General features: G+C 40.0%; 1 protein-coding gene across 2 annotated transcripts in view; it reads right to left on the bottom strand.

The window, feature by feature from the left end:
• LNX2 (ligand of numb-protein X 2) overlaps window positions 1-16,807 on the bottom strand; it is a 60,091-nt gene that overhangs the window by 15,093 nt on the left and 28,191 nt on the right. The window contains exons 2-5 of one of the 2 annotated variants that reach the window (XM_041416043.1): window positions 15,893-15,895; window positions 11,825-12,350; window positions 3,722-3,960; window positions 2,480-2,679 (exon numbers count right to left, since the gene is read on the bottom strand). In XM_041416043.1, the coding sequence (XP_041271977.1) occupies window positions 2,480-2,679; window positions 3,722-3,960; window positions 11,825-12,225 (840 nt within the window). In that variant the 5' untranslated portion in view covers window positions 12,226-12,350; window positions 15,893-15,895. The remainder of the gene's footprint in view (window positions 1-2,479; window positions 2,680-3,721; window positions 3,961-11,824; window positions 12,351-15,892; window positions 15,896-16,807) is intronic. The other variant, XM_041416042.1, reaches the window with a different exon arrangement.

The raw sequence follows: 16,807 nt of genomic DNA, 5'->3' as shown, positions 1-16,807 counted from the left end.
CAAAGTTAACATTAGAATTTCATCCTTATCCTTGGTGGAGGAAGCCCTGCCCCACAATTTCAGCAGACAGAAACTCACACCGAATGATCTATACTGATTGATGTGCCTTACCTAAGCCTTTTAATAGTCCCCACTGCAACCTAAGTAAGTAAAACCAACCATGCAGCTTCTCACCACCTAATAACAATATTAAAATTATAAAAACATACAAATTGATCTTTGTACAACAGCTGCCACATTTACATCACACCTGAGCTGAGGAGGTCCCAGAAGTCTGGGCTGAGCCACTTGGCTGTGGTGGCTTCTGATGGTGAAGGAGGATTGCACCCTCCCTGAGACACCTCCAGCACAAAACCCAGCACAAAGCCACTGCTGCTGGCAGCACCATGAGCTCAGACAGAGCCACGGTGGTGTCCTGCTCTGCTACTGCCCTGAGACAGGCTGTAACCTTGGGCAGAGGGAAAAGAGACACAGCTAGGAGAAATAACACTTAGAGCTGCCTCTCACAAAAACCACTAGGGCCCATCCATCAGAGCCCTTAAATCCATTTTTATTTTTAACTGTAGCTAGCTAAAGTAAATACATAAAATATGTGAGCACTCAAAGGGTACAGAAGAATATATGCAATAAAATGCAATTTTTCTTTCTATAAGGCACTTTAAAATTTCAGAGCAAAACAATCTTAGCACTTCTTGGGGAAAGAGATTCTCATTAGGACTTGCTTCACATGAATTACAGTCACAGTCCAGCACAAAAAAGACACAATTTGTAGAGCACTTTGAAATTGTTAGGCACCTATCTGCACCTTGCAGACAACACAAGCTTTTATGTAGCTGTTACTAAATGCTGTTCCCACAGCTCTTAAAAGGGTAATACTTCTTGTCTGACTGAGCAAGAAAATGCTGAGTTTCATCTCACAGTCCTTCCTGGCTCTTTCTTTTAGACCTTTACAGCTCATAAAAGCCCTGGAAGACATTTTCAGAAATATCCAACCAAAGTGTGTATGCTGAACTGCACCTAAGTGCACCTAATTACGGATGGCAGAGATTGAACCTGATCATTTTAATACAACAGCCCAGCATCTGCACAGGCAAATTCAAAGAAATAAAGATATTCTATCTCCCCTCAAAATGTAGGTTTTATGCTCTGTACCTCTCCCTTGGCATGAGAGAAGGACTCTCATGAACGCTCACTTAGCATCTGACAGCCCCACTGCCAGGCTGTTGGTAGGGAAGACTCACTGCAGCTAGTAAATTCCTATTTACAGTCAATTCACTGCCATTCATGGCTTTGGAAACCGTAACTGACACCTGCCCAAACAGCAGTAATTTCCAAAGCTTCACTGGAACTCAGTCTCCCTATTCTGTCAAACAAGTAAAGCCCTTAGCATAAAAATAAATGAGGCAGCATTCAATCAGTGTCTGCAATTACTTGTTGAAAAAGAAACATCTTGGAAACCTCTTGGGTTGTTTTCTTGGCCAGCCACCATGCTTACACTCCAAAAGCGGAAAAAGGCACATTTCTCAAAAGGGACTTTATTTTCTGAAGTGCAAACTAATTTTATTCCAAGGGTAACTACTGTATTTAAGCTACTTCTATCTGCTTGATTTCAAAACAGTGAAATGAAGAAGGTTTACAATTACATTTGGGCTGATTTTAAGCAAACATTCCTACTGAAGTAACTTTGAATTGATGATAATATATTTATTTCAGGTGGAATGGTTAAAAATGGAAGCTGGGTGACTGTTCTGTTTATGTAGCACTCAGTTACTTTAGTGTTGTATAAACAACCCCTTCCCCTAATATAAAAACTTAAACTTCAAAATTAATAGAATTTGGTCTTTTTCTATTGCCTGTGGTTAATTACTTAAAACCAAAACAAAAATACACACTCAATCAAAATGAACTTGCAATTTATTTTTTTTATTTAAGTGCTTAGAGCATCTTTCTTTAAATCCTTCCGTTGAAGCCTATCAGTGAGTCTTTTATACATACTGAAAGATGCCGGTCAACTACCTCAGCTTTTGGAAGACAACAGTGAAGCCATATTAAAATAACAGTTTGGATGAAGCCAGCCTTACAATCCACAAATTGCTTCTTACATAGGACAAGTTACGCCAACTTGCTAGCTAGAAATAACCTTGGGCTCCTTTGGAATGCATGAGTAAAGTTGAAATAAGGACCAAGTTCCACATTTAAAAACAGAAAAATAAACTTGTATTTTAAATGTTGACAACAGATGCTAGGGAGGAAAGATATTCCAGCGACTGGTCCGACAAACAACATAAAGCATGATAGCCAAAAGTGCTAGAACAACAGGCTCTGCTCTGAATATTAATTTGCTTTCCAACTGGTAATTGCAAAGCTAACATTGACACAACATAGTCTGACAAGGAAAATCTTCCATCTCATTTTAACAACAATTCTGCAAGGAGTGAACAGAAAGCAAGCAGACAGAATACGTAATTAGGTTCCATACTTGAAGTATTTGGTCTCCAGCAAGAAGTCTTCCATCTCTGGCAATGATCCCATCTCGATAAACCTCTTGAATGACAATGTTGATCAAAGGTGTTTCATTGCCACCCACTATGCTAATTCCCAATTCAATGTAAGGATTGGACCGATGAATTTCAATAGTAGTGATCTCTCCTTCAGGCAAGGTAGGTGGCTGTTGATTTGCTGCCAATTATTTTTAAAAAGAAAGACAATTAATATCTTTTCTAGTTCATTCACTTCCAATAAAATAAATCACCAAAAAGATAATGTAGACAGGCCACAAAGCAGCAGTTCAACAAAAAAACTAAACCAGTGCAAATGGATCAGTTCCACTACTTGTTGGAACCCCTAGCTTGTTAGAAAGCAGCTAATGACTTAGTAGCATCCATGCTTCCTGAAATGGGGTCATTTGGATTGGAATAGGATACTCTGAACCCTTTGGATCCCATCCTTTATAATCAACTTCATATCCTTCATTGGGTCACCTGGGGATTTGCATTTGGTGATGATGATAAAAAATGTATTTTAGGGGTTACCCCACGATAACCTCTTTGTCTTGCAATTGCATGAGGAGCTCCTATTGAGTTACTGGCTCAACTGAAGGAGCTAATTTCTTGGGAGCGAACATGGAAACAACTAAAGAGGAAAAAGGAGAATGCTACAGGATGGCAAATATAGAGGAGAAGAAAGGGGACAGGACCACCATCCTCTGTGGTAAGCCTCAGCACTTCCTCTGTAAAATCCTAGATGCTAAAGGTGTTACTGCTCATTCAGTGCAGATGGGTGTAGGAGTAACTCAGTTGCCTTTTTGCTCGAGCACACAGCTTCTCTGTGCGAGAAGGCTGCTGATCCAGTTGGGGGCAAAAACAAATCTCATATTAGAAAAAAACTTTCATAATTTTACAGAAATTACACTACTTCCATCTCAATTGTGAGGCCAGCCCCACTAGGAGATTAACATGAACTACTGCACCGTGACACAATAAATGACGATATAGCACCATAGTAGCTGGCACACACTCAGAAATATTTCTTTCTTTCCTGTGACTTTATCTCAGTTGTAAACTTGCACATAATCAAAGCACACTAATATTTCTCCAGAAATTGCAAAAGAAAAGAGCCAAAGATGAAGATGCACATTCACAGTTGGTAAGAGACAAGCTCTGACACCACAAATGTTTCCACATCTGATAAAAGAGACTTGAGAAGATAAATGATGACATACTGTCTGCTACTGTGTTCTCCTCAAAAGGTGGATTGTCGATGCCGGGCTCGTCTGTCCACGTGGGCAGAGCAGGCGAGGTAAAGCTTGGCTCAGCTGGCACTATTCCCTGATCAGCGTCCGGAGATAAACTGCTGGGCTGCTCCGGCCCGCCGAGACCACTCTCGCCCTCTGCTTCTGCTTGCAGCTTGCTCGTTTTCCTTCTCTCCAGAGCAACTCTCCGATGAGAAGCCCCAGGACACCTGTAAAGACAACACTGATATCATGCTTCAAGCCTGCAGCCCTGTTTGTAGCACAAAATGCCCAAGTATTTCTTCGAGTTAAATCAGTCTTCTTCAAAACCACAGCTTTAAACACAGCATTAAAAAAATAAAGACATTGAATTTTAAGGCCAAAATATGTTTTAGTGGACAAAACCCCAATACTGCTTTCTTCACAAAACTTCTACTAGGTAGTTTTTTGGCCATGAACTCAACGTGCTGTAACACCTTCTGAATGTGGACTTATTTTGTTATCACAGAATGGTTTGTGTTGGAAAGGACCTTAAAAGATCATCTAGTTCCAACACCTCTGCCATGGACAGGGAGACCTTCCACTAGAAGGTGGATTCCGTAGATTTCATTTTCTGGAAGATAACCTGCTGGAAAGAGGGTCAAAAAAATCCACATGAGAGAAGCCCTGTTCCAAGACACAACTGGAGACCTACTGAAACTATCTCCTTTCACCTTCCTAAGCCAAAAGTAAGCATTATATTTTCCTGAGCTTATTCAAAGGAGGAAAGAGATGAAAACTTTCCCTATATTGCAATCTAAGTGTTAAAATACCGAAATAAAACTCTGCTTCTCTATGAGTCTGTATGAGAGGTTTAGCAAAAGTAACAGCTATGTTCATCACTTGTCTCTTGGGCCAGTAGAAGGTGTTCTCATCTCCCTCCTGTCTCCTGTTTTTTCTTTCTGACTTCACAAAGAAGGTGCAATTTTTGTTTCCCTTATGCAACAGTATTTGATGTTTTTCATTAGAAAATCAGTTTTTAAAGTTTCCATTACTCTTACTGCAGTACTTATTTTTGCTTATGTTTAAAAGCCTACAACAGTTCACTGCAACAAAAGGGCCACAATATTGCAAATACCTTCATTTATTGAACTGTCTTGCACTTATGTGCACATAAGTAGACATGGACATCAATCTTACATCTGCCTCTGTTGACAGTTTTGCCACTGTCTGATAAATCACTTCTTACAGCATTCGATGTCCTTAAAGTTCCTGCTTCTGAAACTGCTGACCACCCCAAACGCTCATACTGTAGCAGCGTCAGAAAAAAAGGAACCACATTCATGAAAGGATTCAGTGTTTGGCAACTTGGCAGAATGTTATAACAAAAGAAGAAATTATTTATTCTTGCAAGAGGAAATGTGTTAACAGAGTAAAAGCCAGCAGAAGCCTAATGACATCCATCCTAACTTATTAAAGCATAATGTTTGGAGAATCACAATTCTGTTCTGACATTCTATAAAAGGGATTTGGTAATTATATGGTTAGACTGTTTCAGCATGGATTTTTAAGATTACCTGCTACCAAAATTTTCAGATCCAAAGAACATTGATAAAGCTTTTGTGAACCCCAGCCACATTATACATACATAGCATTATATATATACATATATATGAAAATACCTTTTTTTGTTTTTTTAAATGATATACATAGAATGATAGAGTGGCTGTGGTTGGAAGGGATCTTAGAGATGATCTGGTTTAAACCCCCATGCCACGGGCAGGGAACACCTTGTACTACACCAGGTTGCTCAGGGCCCCATCCTGCCTGGCCTTGAACTCTTTCAGTGATGGGGCATCCACAGCTTTTCCAGGGAACTTCTCCCATCCTTACAGCAAAGAAGTGTTTAACCTAAATTTACCCCTTTTCTGTTTAAAGCCATTCCCCTTAACCTATCACTACATGCCGTTACAAAAAAAAATCCCTCTCCAGCTCTTTTAGATACTGAAAGGTATCTAAAGGCTATAAGGCCTCCCCAGCGGAGTTTTCCATGTGTTCTCCCCTTGTCTCATGCCTCCCCCTTTGTGCTCTCCATGTTTAGAAGAGTAGAAAAAGGTAACCCAAATATGCTCTGAAATATGCATAAAAACATACATTAGAGACAGTTCATATTATTACATGATGCATTTCAGAAATAATTCCTTGGGGCTTCTCCCAAAGCAACTGCTGGTCATTTTGTTCTTCAAAGTTAAGAAAGTGTAAGCAGGAAAGATGAAAATTATTTGAAAGGTTTTGCTTTGTGAAAACATTTCTCTTATTTTAATGATGGAACATAACCCTATTTCTTGGCTTTGCCCAGACAGTATTTACTACAGAAAACCACTGGTACAGTGGGACAGATCAGCCAATATATCTGTCTGGTGGCCAGAGACACACAATTACATGTGAAAATCAGCAGGAAATTTCTATCATTGATCATTTCACAATGCAAACCTCAAAACAGCCCCAAGGGACCAAGAAAAGGAAAGATGTTATCACTTCCCTTAGTATTTCTAGCATAACTTGATGGGTTAGCCTCATGATCCCTCAAATCTTAATGCTGGAAACAGGGGGGGGAAAGGAACAATCTCCAACATCTTTCACTTCTGCAGCAACACAGCAAGGGGTAAATGCTCTTGCAGAGAAAACCTTTTGTCTGCTGGGAGCTCTGACAGACATGCTCTCCCACACTGATTCACCAGAATTTAGGACAAAACCACCCCAAGCTGCATGTCCTCTCTGTCCCTGAACTGCTGTGCTATAGAAGTGGTAATTTCTCAGCAAAGAGGTAAATGAACAGTTCAAAACCAACACTGCCAAGAGAGCCACGCTTCAATCCCTCTGAGCCTGATGGCAGATCCAGCCTTACTGGACTACTTCTGTGAGCCAGACACTTCCTTAGGCACCTCCTACAAACCACTGCACTGCTCTTGACTCTGACTCAGCCGTCTCGCAAGGCCTGAGGAGCCCAAAGGACCTGCTCGAGGTGGCAAAGCACACCTTAGAGTTTTGGGGTTTTTTAAGCTGTGTCAAACCAGGACAGCACGAAACTCATCCCTGGAAGTGTCCTATTTCTGTCAAAGCCTCCTAAACCACAGCCAGGTCCTCCTCCACCCTCCCTCACACAGCACATTCTCCCATCATTACCTGGCAGCTGATGAAAGTCATGACACAAAATATAAATAGATTTGAGGTTTATTTTGGCCAATGATGTTTAATTATCATTTCAAAAGCTAGTACCAAGAAATCTGAACAGCTTCCTGAGCACACCTACTCAGTTCAGTGGAATCCCTTTTGTGCAGCACTGTGTGAGGCAAAAAAAGGGCAAAACCCCACAGATTCTTCCCCAAATTAACCAGTAATTGTAATAGACTCTGAATTTCAGTCTAGTACAGTGCAACTGCATTGCCAGGAAAGCAGCAGTCTAGTGGAGATATTAATTCATGAGATGCCAGTTCCTAGGTCTTTAAACACAGCATGCCACCTACCAAGCAGCAAAGCCCTGTATTGGTATTCAAGCACATCTATACAGAGATTTTTTTCTTTCCATTTGCAATAAGAAGATTTTTTTGACAGTAAGAATGTATTATTCACAAGCAGCAAAACCATACAGCAGTTGTAACAGTTAAGTTCCAATAAACCTCCAGAGGTGCACACTTTCACTAGCACCAAATATCTGGGATAAAGAGCATTTTGGACTAAACCTTGTAACACGTTATGGACACAGATGGCCATCTTGTGATCGAAAAAAGCTTTGAAGATTGGATTCCCTTACTCATAAAAACATTCTCATAAAACAAATTGCATAAATAAGGGTTGAATTCAAACTTAAAGAAATGGTATTTCATACCTACCTACAAAGCCAGAATATCTTGTCTAGGAGCAAGAACAAAGGCAGGCCTGTTTTAAAAATTTTTAGAAATTCTTTAATTTCTTTCATGAATCAAGATGCTCAAGAGAAGATTCTAACTCAAACTGTTCTATGGTAGTAAAACTACCCAGCTAAAGCAACAGAGTGATGTTACTTAATGGGAAGATTGAAGGGCAGCTGTTCTAGGGATGTGAAATTAGCTTCTGCTTATATTCAGCTTCTTCCTCTACCGTCTTCAGCACCAGCTTCTGCTCAGTTCTGGACGGTGATAAAGTATAGCTTTTACCTTCAATTTCTCTTAATTCATATCAGACAGAGGAGAAAAATGGATCTTTTTGTTTGGTGGGTTTTTGTTGTATTTTTTTTACAGCCAAGTCTGCTGGATTTTTCATTTAAAAGCTGACTTCTTGGAACACTAGCAGCAATCCCTCTCTGCTGATAAAAAGAGCTTTCATACAAAATTAAGATGTAGTTTACAGGGTATTTCTGCGGAATAACAGTAGGAGCTTGAAAAACACATTTGCTCACTGAATACTGAGAAGAAAGAATTCATTGTAACCTACGCCATCAGCTTCTGCCCAGTCTAGTGGTTTGATAAAAGCAAACACACTAAATAACCTCAAACCAGTTGCATTGAATCATTTTCCAAGCAGGAGCTGTATTTAAGCAAAGAAGCAACCCAAGTGCCTTTGCTATTGCTCATAAAACTTTGCCAGCAAAGGACCTTAAGCAGTAATTCTGGCAAGATTTACAGCTGCAATTCAAAATAAAACCTGGTGCAGCTTTGTAAAGTTAAGTGTCCGTGTCTTAGTTTCTCTTTTGACAAGGAAAAAAAAAGAAAGGAAAAAAGGAAAAAAGTGGGGAAAATGAGGCACCAGGAGTTATCTAAGTTTGGGAGTCAGAGAAGACTAAGGAAAAATAAGAGCAGTTTTGTTGCATACTTCTCTCTCCCACCCAACCATGTGAGAAGCTTACAAGGAGTCAAGCGGCTTCAGAGCAGAGAACAACCACAGAGAGATTGTTTACCTTTCTAACAATGGGTAGAGTCCATATGGCATGTAAAAACTATGAATCTGTTGCCTATCCACTTATTCAAAAGAGGGTTAAATCCCATAGAACCTCTTCACTTCTGATGCTCCTAAGTGCCAGGCAGGGACAGTGCCTGAAACTAACATGGGAGAGGGTGGGAAGAACAACAGGGTTCACCAGCACTGTAATAAACACTAAAATAACTGGGATTGCCATGATTTTGAATGATGAAGTTCTGTATCTTGACCACTTGTCTTCCCATGCATTTTGTTACTCTAAATCCATATATTAAGCATGCTGAGCAACACCCAGTGAATAGCTCAATTGTTTCTTCAATTCAAAAAAATGCAATCCTATATAAAGGTCAAACGTAATCTGACATAAAATTATCTGCAATGTTACCCAGTTGGAAAAATGTCTCCATTCAAACTGGTAACTCAAGCTACCATAGGGAAATACTGGAGGTGACAGCTAAAGCCCAACTAAAAAGCAATAAACAATACTCAACTCTCTCATTATAACGTTGTAAGAATTTCACAATATGATTTTGTACAATAGACTTCTTTCACTTCTGAATATCCAGTAAGAATTAACTCAATTAAAATCAATTAAAATCATACACAGAAAATCTCATTAACTTTTTGTCATATTTTCTTCTCATGAATATACCTTTGATATTTAGAAATCGCAGAAATACAGCATTAACTAGGTTGGAAGAAACCTTTAGACCATAGAGTCCAATCCATGACAAAACATCATTTTGTCAACTAAATCATGGCATTGAGTGCCACATCCAGTCTTTCCTTAAAGAACTCCAGGGAATGAAACTGATACTTAGTTTACCAAACACTATCAAACTTTCTATACCAAGTGACTGAAAAACAGCACATGACTCATATGGTTCTTCCCTTTAAATCATATTACATGCACTGTGTTTAAAAAACAAGTTTGCAAATGAATGTAATAAAACTCAAGAGTTTGAGAAATCAAGAATATTTTCTTTGCGCAGTGAGGTGTCATGGAGTGCAATTAGTGACTGTGAAGTAATCAGGTTTTTGTCTGATGACTCTCATCTCCTTGTGGGAGCATCTTACAGTAATGCTCCTTACGCTCTGAGGTGGATGCAATGACATTTTCTTCCAGCTTTTATGCTCAAATGAAGTCAATAAAAAACACTGGAAAACCCCAGTGTGAAGGTTTTTAGACAGTGAAAATTAACCAACCATACTGCTTTCTTCAGAAACACAAACCACCTCATGTAAAGGCTTGTTGAGACTTTAAGGTTTATATTAATCAATGCCGACAATTACAACAATACTGAATTTTGTATTTCTTTCCTAAATGTAATAATCAGTAGTAGAAGTTTACTGGATTCACTAATTCATATAGAATTAAATTCAAACTATGCAGTCGCTGCCATTACTTACGTCAGCAATGGTAATTTATAGGTGGTTCAGATGTTTGCAAATGAACTTACTTGAAAACTGTGAATCACCATATACTCAAAACGTGTATCAGCCAAGATAACCAAGACAACAGAAGGAATTGAAAATGAGCAGCCTTCTGCAACTGAAAGCTTTTTCCAGCCGACAAACAGGAAAAGCTTGTGACTCAGCTCACTTGGATTCCATGATAACCTTGTGCATGAAATAAATGGATATTTCATGTATACTTAAAGAGTGCATACATAGTGTTCTATGTACAAATAAATTACATGACCCTGTTCTAAACGGCTCTACTATCATTTAAAACTATGTCAGCCAAGGAAAAAGGACTGAAGAGGTGAGGGATATGACAGTGGGAAAGCAGAAGATGAATCAAATATTTAGCAGTAGTCTTGCTAGCATTTTGCTTTTTATTAAAATCAAATCAGTTAAATTTTGCCTTTTATTAAAATAGAATCATAAAACAGTTAGGCCTTCTCACCACCCCCAAGTCATCATATAGATCACAAACTACTTGCTGCAAGTAAACAAGCAAGTGCTTGAGCTAACATGGAAGCCCCATGGAGAATTTATAATAAAAAAAGATAAAAACCTGGAGAGAAATGCCCCTGTACCTCCCTGATATGGACACCATACTACCACAGTCAAAAATAGTCAGGCAGACATTCACCATAGTCCGCAGGGCTGCGGCATGTTCTGCATGCCCAGGGTCCTCCCAACCTCTGAATCCTCAGAAGCCTTCAGGATGTGTGGAAAAAGGAAGAGGGCATACTGGAAATATGAATGTGAACAGTTTCCAAGGCAGGCAGTCTCTGTCCTTTTCCCCTTCTCTGCAGAACACCTGCCTGCAGGCACACCCGCACCACACACACGCTCCCAGTCTCCTCTGCAACGCCACTCTCCACCCGAAGATGGTCTCCAAAGGTCTCCAATGGACAAAGACCAAGACTTGGAAACAAGCCCATGGAGTAGGTCCATGCACTCCACCCGAAGATGGTCTCCAAAGGTCTCCAATGGACAAAGACCAAGACTTGGAAACAACATGGAGTAGGTCCATGCAGTCTCAGATGAACCTGTCTGGGTGGTCCCTAGTGTCCCTGGACTGGACTTAGGGCAGGCAGAGAAGGCCCATCAGTCCTGAAAGATACCATGTCCATCTGCCTACCTCAAAGCAGAATCAATTCTGATGTAACTACTCCCGAAAGTTTGTTTAACATGTTCATAAACACTTCTAAAAATGGGGAATGGACAGCTACTACCTAACCAAGCTATGCTGGGGCCTGACCATTATAAAGCTTTTTCCCCTAAAATCTGAACTCGATCTTCTTTGTTCCTACTGCACCAGTTCTCTCCTCTCTGCAGACAGAGTTTGCACATCTCCAATTTTCCCACTCCCTCAGCCTTTTTTTCCCTACTGTAACCAACCACCACTGTATTTTATTTTTTTTTGATAAATAATTTTCTTCAGACCTCTAATGATCCACATCATTCTCCCTATGGCTATCACCAAGCAGTCTTCACTATTTTCTGGTGTGATGTACAATAAAAGGGTAATCCAGTGCATTGCCTGTGCACAGCTACAGACTGACCATTTCCTAGAGTTTTCTGCTGTTAATTTAAAAGCCACCACCAACTCTCTCCCCCTCTCCTGCCCACAATTTCTACTGCTACACAAACTGGCCACAAACACGCATGTAGGGAAAATGCAACACGAGCACCTGCAGCACTCACCTGTTTTTAAGATGTGCCGCCAGGTCACATCGCTGCATCACTTCCTGACACACAGAAGAGAAGGGGCACAAAACAAAGAGCTTGTCTAACAGTTTATGAACAAGGATACTGGATTTTTTGCAGAGTTTAAAATGGAGTCTTTTTCGATCCAGTGGGCAGAAATCCTTCTCCTGCAGAAAGTTCCTTAGGCACTTGTAGCAGAAAGTGTGTCCACAGGGAGTGTCCAACGGCTGCAACAAGGGCTGAAGGCAAATGTGGCAGACCAAGTCATCATCCACTTCGTTCTGGTAGTTGTAGAGATGGTTCTCCCTTGTCCAGTGCTGCTGGCCACACTCAAAGCACAGAGGGTTCAAAGAGGCATTCTGCTCCACTGCAGCCATGTCGTCACCTGCAGTCCCCATTTTACAGCTAAGAAGGCTGACAGATCCTTCTCCTCTTCCTTCTCATAGGATGGGGATGCTCATGTAAAGCTCACAGCGAAGCAACTTCTTCCAGGGGTGACTTACATATGCTCTTCACTCATTTTCTGCAACAAATAAAGAAGCAGAAATTCATTTTGCAGGAAATATGGAAGTTCTCTTCAAAACATTTCTGGACATACAACACCAAGATAGATCAGGGGAATATTTCTGTTTTCTGTAAGTTTGTCAAAGAAAAGAACAACAAAAAATCTACAAATACGAATCCTTTTACAACACAAACATTTTATGGCTTCATAAGAGCTGGTGCAGTGCAGTGTCTTCACCTGCAAGATGACCATTTTGTGACAGCAAGGACACTACATTATGCATTGTCACACTAGAAGCATGCAATTAGCATTTGGCACAAAAATACCCTATTGTGGAATGATGGTTATATGACCAAATAATTGTGTTCTTTAATATGAGATAACAATTTTAATCTGGTCCTACTCTGGTTTTTGGATTTTGACTATACAGATTATTAGGTTATTAGTAATGTTCTAAATACACTGCACTGAAAATAACAGCAAACAGCTTAGCCTGGTTCATTCCATTAGTAATATTGCAAATATATCATCGCTTACTTCTAGGTTTTCTCTGTGGATTGCTACACAGTAAGAAGGACAGATTCTATCCATTATGCCCCATCTGTTAGCACAGAGGCCAGTAATAAAAATATGGAATAAACTAATCATATGAAACTACTGGTTTCAAACAACTTACTTGTTTTGCTTTTTACCTAACAAAGTTACAGCACACTCAGTGTGGCAAGAAAAGACTCTAGGTCTGTCATTATGGGATTTATTTTCTAAACTTTTTATGTTATTAAACTTTGCCCCTCTTAAAATAGCTGCTTGGACAGGAAGTTGTGCAGCCATCAGTCTGCAATTTCAAACACTAAATCCTTATCCCTCCCAACCTTATTCACTCTTCTCTCCTTTACAGAATCACACTGCTTGACACACATAGCATGATGATTTAGAAAATAAAACAGATTTTCTCACAGTCTTAAGGCACCTCCATATTTGTTAGTTTTGGTAAATGTTCTTACTTGTGGGGGAATAAAAAAACAAATTAGAGCAATATTTGCTTTGTACCTAAATTCTTTACTGCAATTCAGCAAGCAACACTCATGGAGAGAGACCGTTTTCTAGCAGAGTAGTAGAAAAGACAGAGAGAAATGAAATCTAGTAGTCTAGGTTATCAGCCCATCATCTTTATTTCTGACTGCTGAAATGTAGTTCTAAGCATATATTCTGAAGTTCATGTGGAACATACACATTTCCTCATGCCTTACTTTTTACGAGATTCCCTATTTTGATTTTTGCCCCTTAACCTCACACAGCCAAGCACAAGACTTAGAGCACATTTTACAAGGATTATTATATCCTTTGACGTAAAAAGGATTAAATAGTAATTTGTAATCCAGGCTTCTATTCTGCCATGGAAATTGATGCTCATCGTTGCCCTGTCTTGTAGTAGATAATATGCACCTTCTGGAAAGGATTTCACAAGGGAAGAGCATAGCAGTTCTTTGTTGCTGGAGACTAAGAACGCAAAATGAGACCCCAAAAGAGATTAGTCAAAAAACAGTCTTAAACATATTATGTAAGAGCTCAAAGATTGGAGAGCAGATAAGGAGAGCAGCGCACGGGGCCCTCGTGCTCTAACCACAGCTCTCTCGCTCTGCATTCATGCTGCTGGATTAACGCAGAAGGGATGAGACCCATCTAATGGCTGGTCTTTATATAATGCAAAATAAACCAGATAAATGTTCTAGAAAAACACAGCATTGATTTGTGACTTTACCAAATTATTTTGCCAGTCAAGGCAGGGGAGGAATATATGGCACAAGTTGTACTTGGGGGTACCTGCAACACCAAGAGGCCCTAGAGAAACAAAGAACAGGCAGCAAAACCCACCGTACAAGAGTGCTGCCCAAACTGTAGACCTGTTCCTACTACTGACTACAACCAGGACTCTTCCTCCTTCTCCAACCAACCAAAAACCCAAGAAAGAACCAAGTCCTGATACACAGAATCCCAAAATATTCTGAGTTGGAACACATCCATCAGGATCATCAAGTTCAACTCCTTGGTCTGCACAGGACACCCCAAGAGTCACACCATGTGCCTGAGAGCGTTTGTTCAAACACTTCTTGAACTCTGTAAGCCTTGGTGCTGTGACCACTCCCTTGGGGATACCATTCTAGTGCTCAACCATCCTCTGGGTGAGAAACTTTTTCCTGATATCCAACCTAAACCTCTCCTGCCTCCACTTAATGCTGTTTCCTTGAGTCCCGTCACTGATCATGAGTGTGGATATTGGTACTTTACCCCCCCACCTTCCCACTGTGAGCATGTTGAAGACCATCACTGAGGCTATGGAAAAACCCAACACCATTCTGTGCACGATTGTAATGGAGATCCAGTCAGGACTCCTGAGTATGACCATCCCAAATTCATCTCCTTGAAGGCTTCTAGCGTTTCTATCCTTTGCAGTCCATGTAACTCACGTGGAAGTCTGTGACAGAGCAAGAGTCAGTGCCATACAGTAAATATATCCATGAGATAGTTTGACCTCTATAACTGGCTATGGTCAAAGAAATTTGCACCTCTCTTTTAGGAGGTTGTAATTAAATTCTTTTTTGTGCTAAAACTTTAATGAGTTCCTTTACATTTTGAACAAAATGAAAAACCAGAGAAGTAAATGAACAACCAGGCATTCACTGCCATGTAAAAAATTATAATCACAAGCCTTCTCTCTTATCAAAGGTATACCCAGAGATAGTCTCTATTTACTGTAACCACAGGAGCTTGACACGGGCAGTCACTCTATTGCCACCACTGCAGGAGGTGAGCAGACACGCCTGTTCCTAGGGCTCAGCCAGCCCAGGCTCTGAATGCTGCTGGTGCACGGACAAACGCCCTGGGCTGTGCTTTGCTGCAGAGGCGCTGCCCCAGGACAGAGACAGGCTGCTCCTGGTGGCAGCCAGCATTGCCTGGGTGCTGCCAGTGCCCTGGGAACTTCAACCATCAATAAATGCCATATAAACTAAGCCCACCACACCTTCTGCAGCTAATGTGACCACCCTTCCATCACCTCTCTGCCAGCACAGCTGCGGAAGAAAGAGATAGTGGATTACAGAATGAAGGTTCAAAAGAAAAGAAAAATCTCACTGCCACCACAAATTTTACCCCGAACCAGAAAAAAAAAAAAGAAAAAAAAAGAAAAAAAAAAAAAAAAGTCAAGATTTCTTTACTTTCATACTGTTGTTCTGTACTTGGGGCAAGCCCATTCCATGACCGAGGAAACTATCACCAGGATTTTTATTGATCATATACTGTGGCTGCCTAATTATTGATCTCAAGACATTTTACCATCTGTTCCCAGCGCAAAATGTCAGTTTATTTACAAAGTTCACAAACACACAGTTTATGGTCTGAGCAACAGCTGGGATGACAGGTCAGGTCTAAATTTCCCTGATGTAAAGTACTATATCCCTGAAATCCATAATACCAGAGCAGTGCCATTTACAATACCCTACTTCAACCCTCTTTGTGCATCCCTTGTATTATTTTCTCTGTCTCCTATCACAGCAGATCACCAGCTCCACAGGATGATAACAGCCCAGGAAAGCTGCAAACAGGAAAAATAACCAGAATTATAAAAAATATGAAGTGGGTAAAAGAGCCAGCCAGGCCTGTTATTCAAGTCATATAATTCCCTAGAAAATAATTTTCCCAGGTCTTCATTAAAACAGTCAAATAGTGCAGGTGGTGCCCTGCTTTCAGTTTTAAATTACAATCCACCTGGGAACAGGGCAAGACTGGACACCCAACTGCAAATTTGATGTGCAAATTTTTATTTTTGTTTTTAAGTGGAGTGTGCACAAAAGAGATTTTAGACTGAAAAAGCCAGTCTTAGGTCTTCTCTAGTTCTGATTTATTGATGCAATGAACATTCTCTGGAGAAGCTCAATACATTTTTACAAAAGCATTAGATGTCGGGCTTTATACCTACATCAGATTTCACAATATTTATTCCTTCTGTCTGAATGGGTGCTATTAAAAAAAAAAACAACTGGAATTGTAGCAGTAAGTTAACCTTTTAACTGTAGTTGTCTTTACATAAGTCACAAACAGTTAACACTAGTTCCAGTTTGAAGTTAATGGAAACATGTATTTTGCAATTAATGTCTCAGAGATTTAAGCAATCTATTTCTAAACTATCTTATTAAAATCCTAGAGATTTACAGCCCATTAACTGGCTGTTCAAAATTTTACAAAAAACCCAACTATATATACCCCAGAAGTAAACAACTATGCAAAATATCCATCTTATCAACAAATCTCTTTAAAAATAACCTTTAATATACCCCAATTTTTAACTTTTTTACAACTGTCTATGAAATTTTCTCAACCAAAAGCAAACGTCAAAAGAACGCCCTGAGATGAATGACAGCCCTGTTCCTTTGGAGGACTCCATTGTCTCTGCATCCCAAAATGGCTGCGATGCAAAT

This window comes from Onychostruthus taczanowskii, unplaced genomic scaffold (assembly GCF_017590055.1).
Source record: "Onychostruthus taczanowskii isolate IOZ18803 unplaced genomic scaffold, ASM1759005v1 scaffold50, whole genome shotgun sequence".
NCBI classification, from domain to species: domain Eukaryota; kingdom Metazoa; phylum Chordata; class Aves; order Passeriformes; family Passeridae; genus Onychostruthus; species Onychostruthus taczanowskii.
The sequence above is the reverse complement of the archived record's forward strand: the minus strand, read 5'-3'. Positions and strand labels throughout refer to the sequence as shown.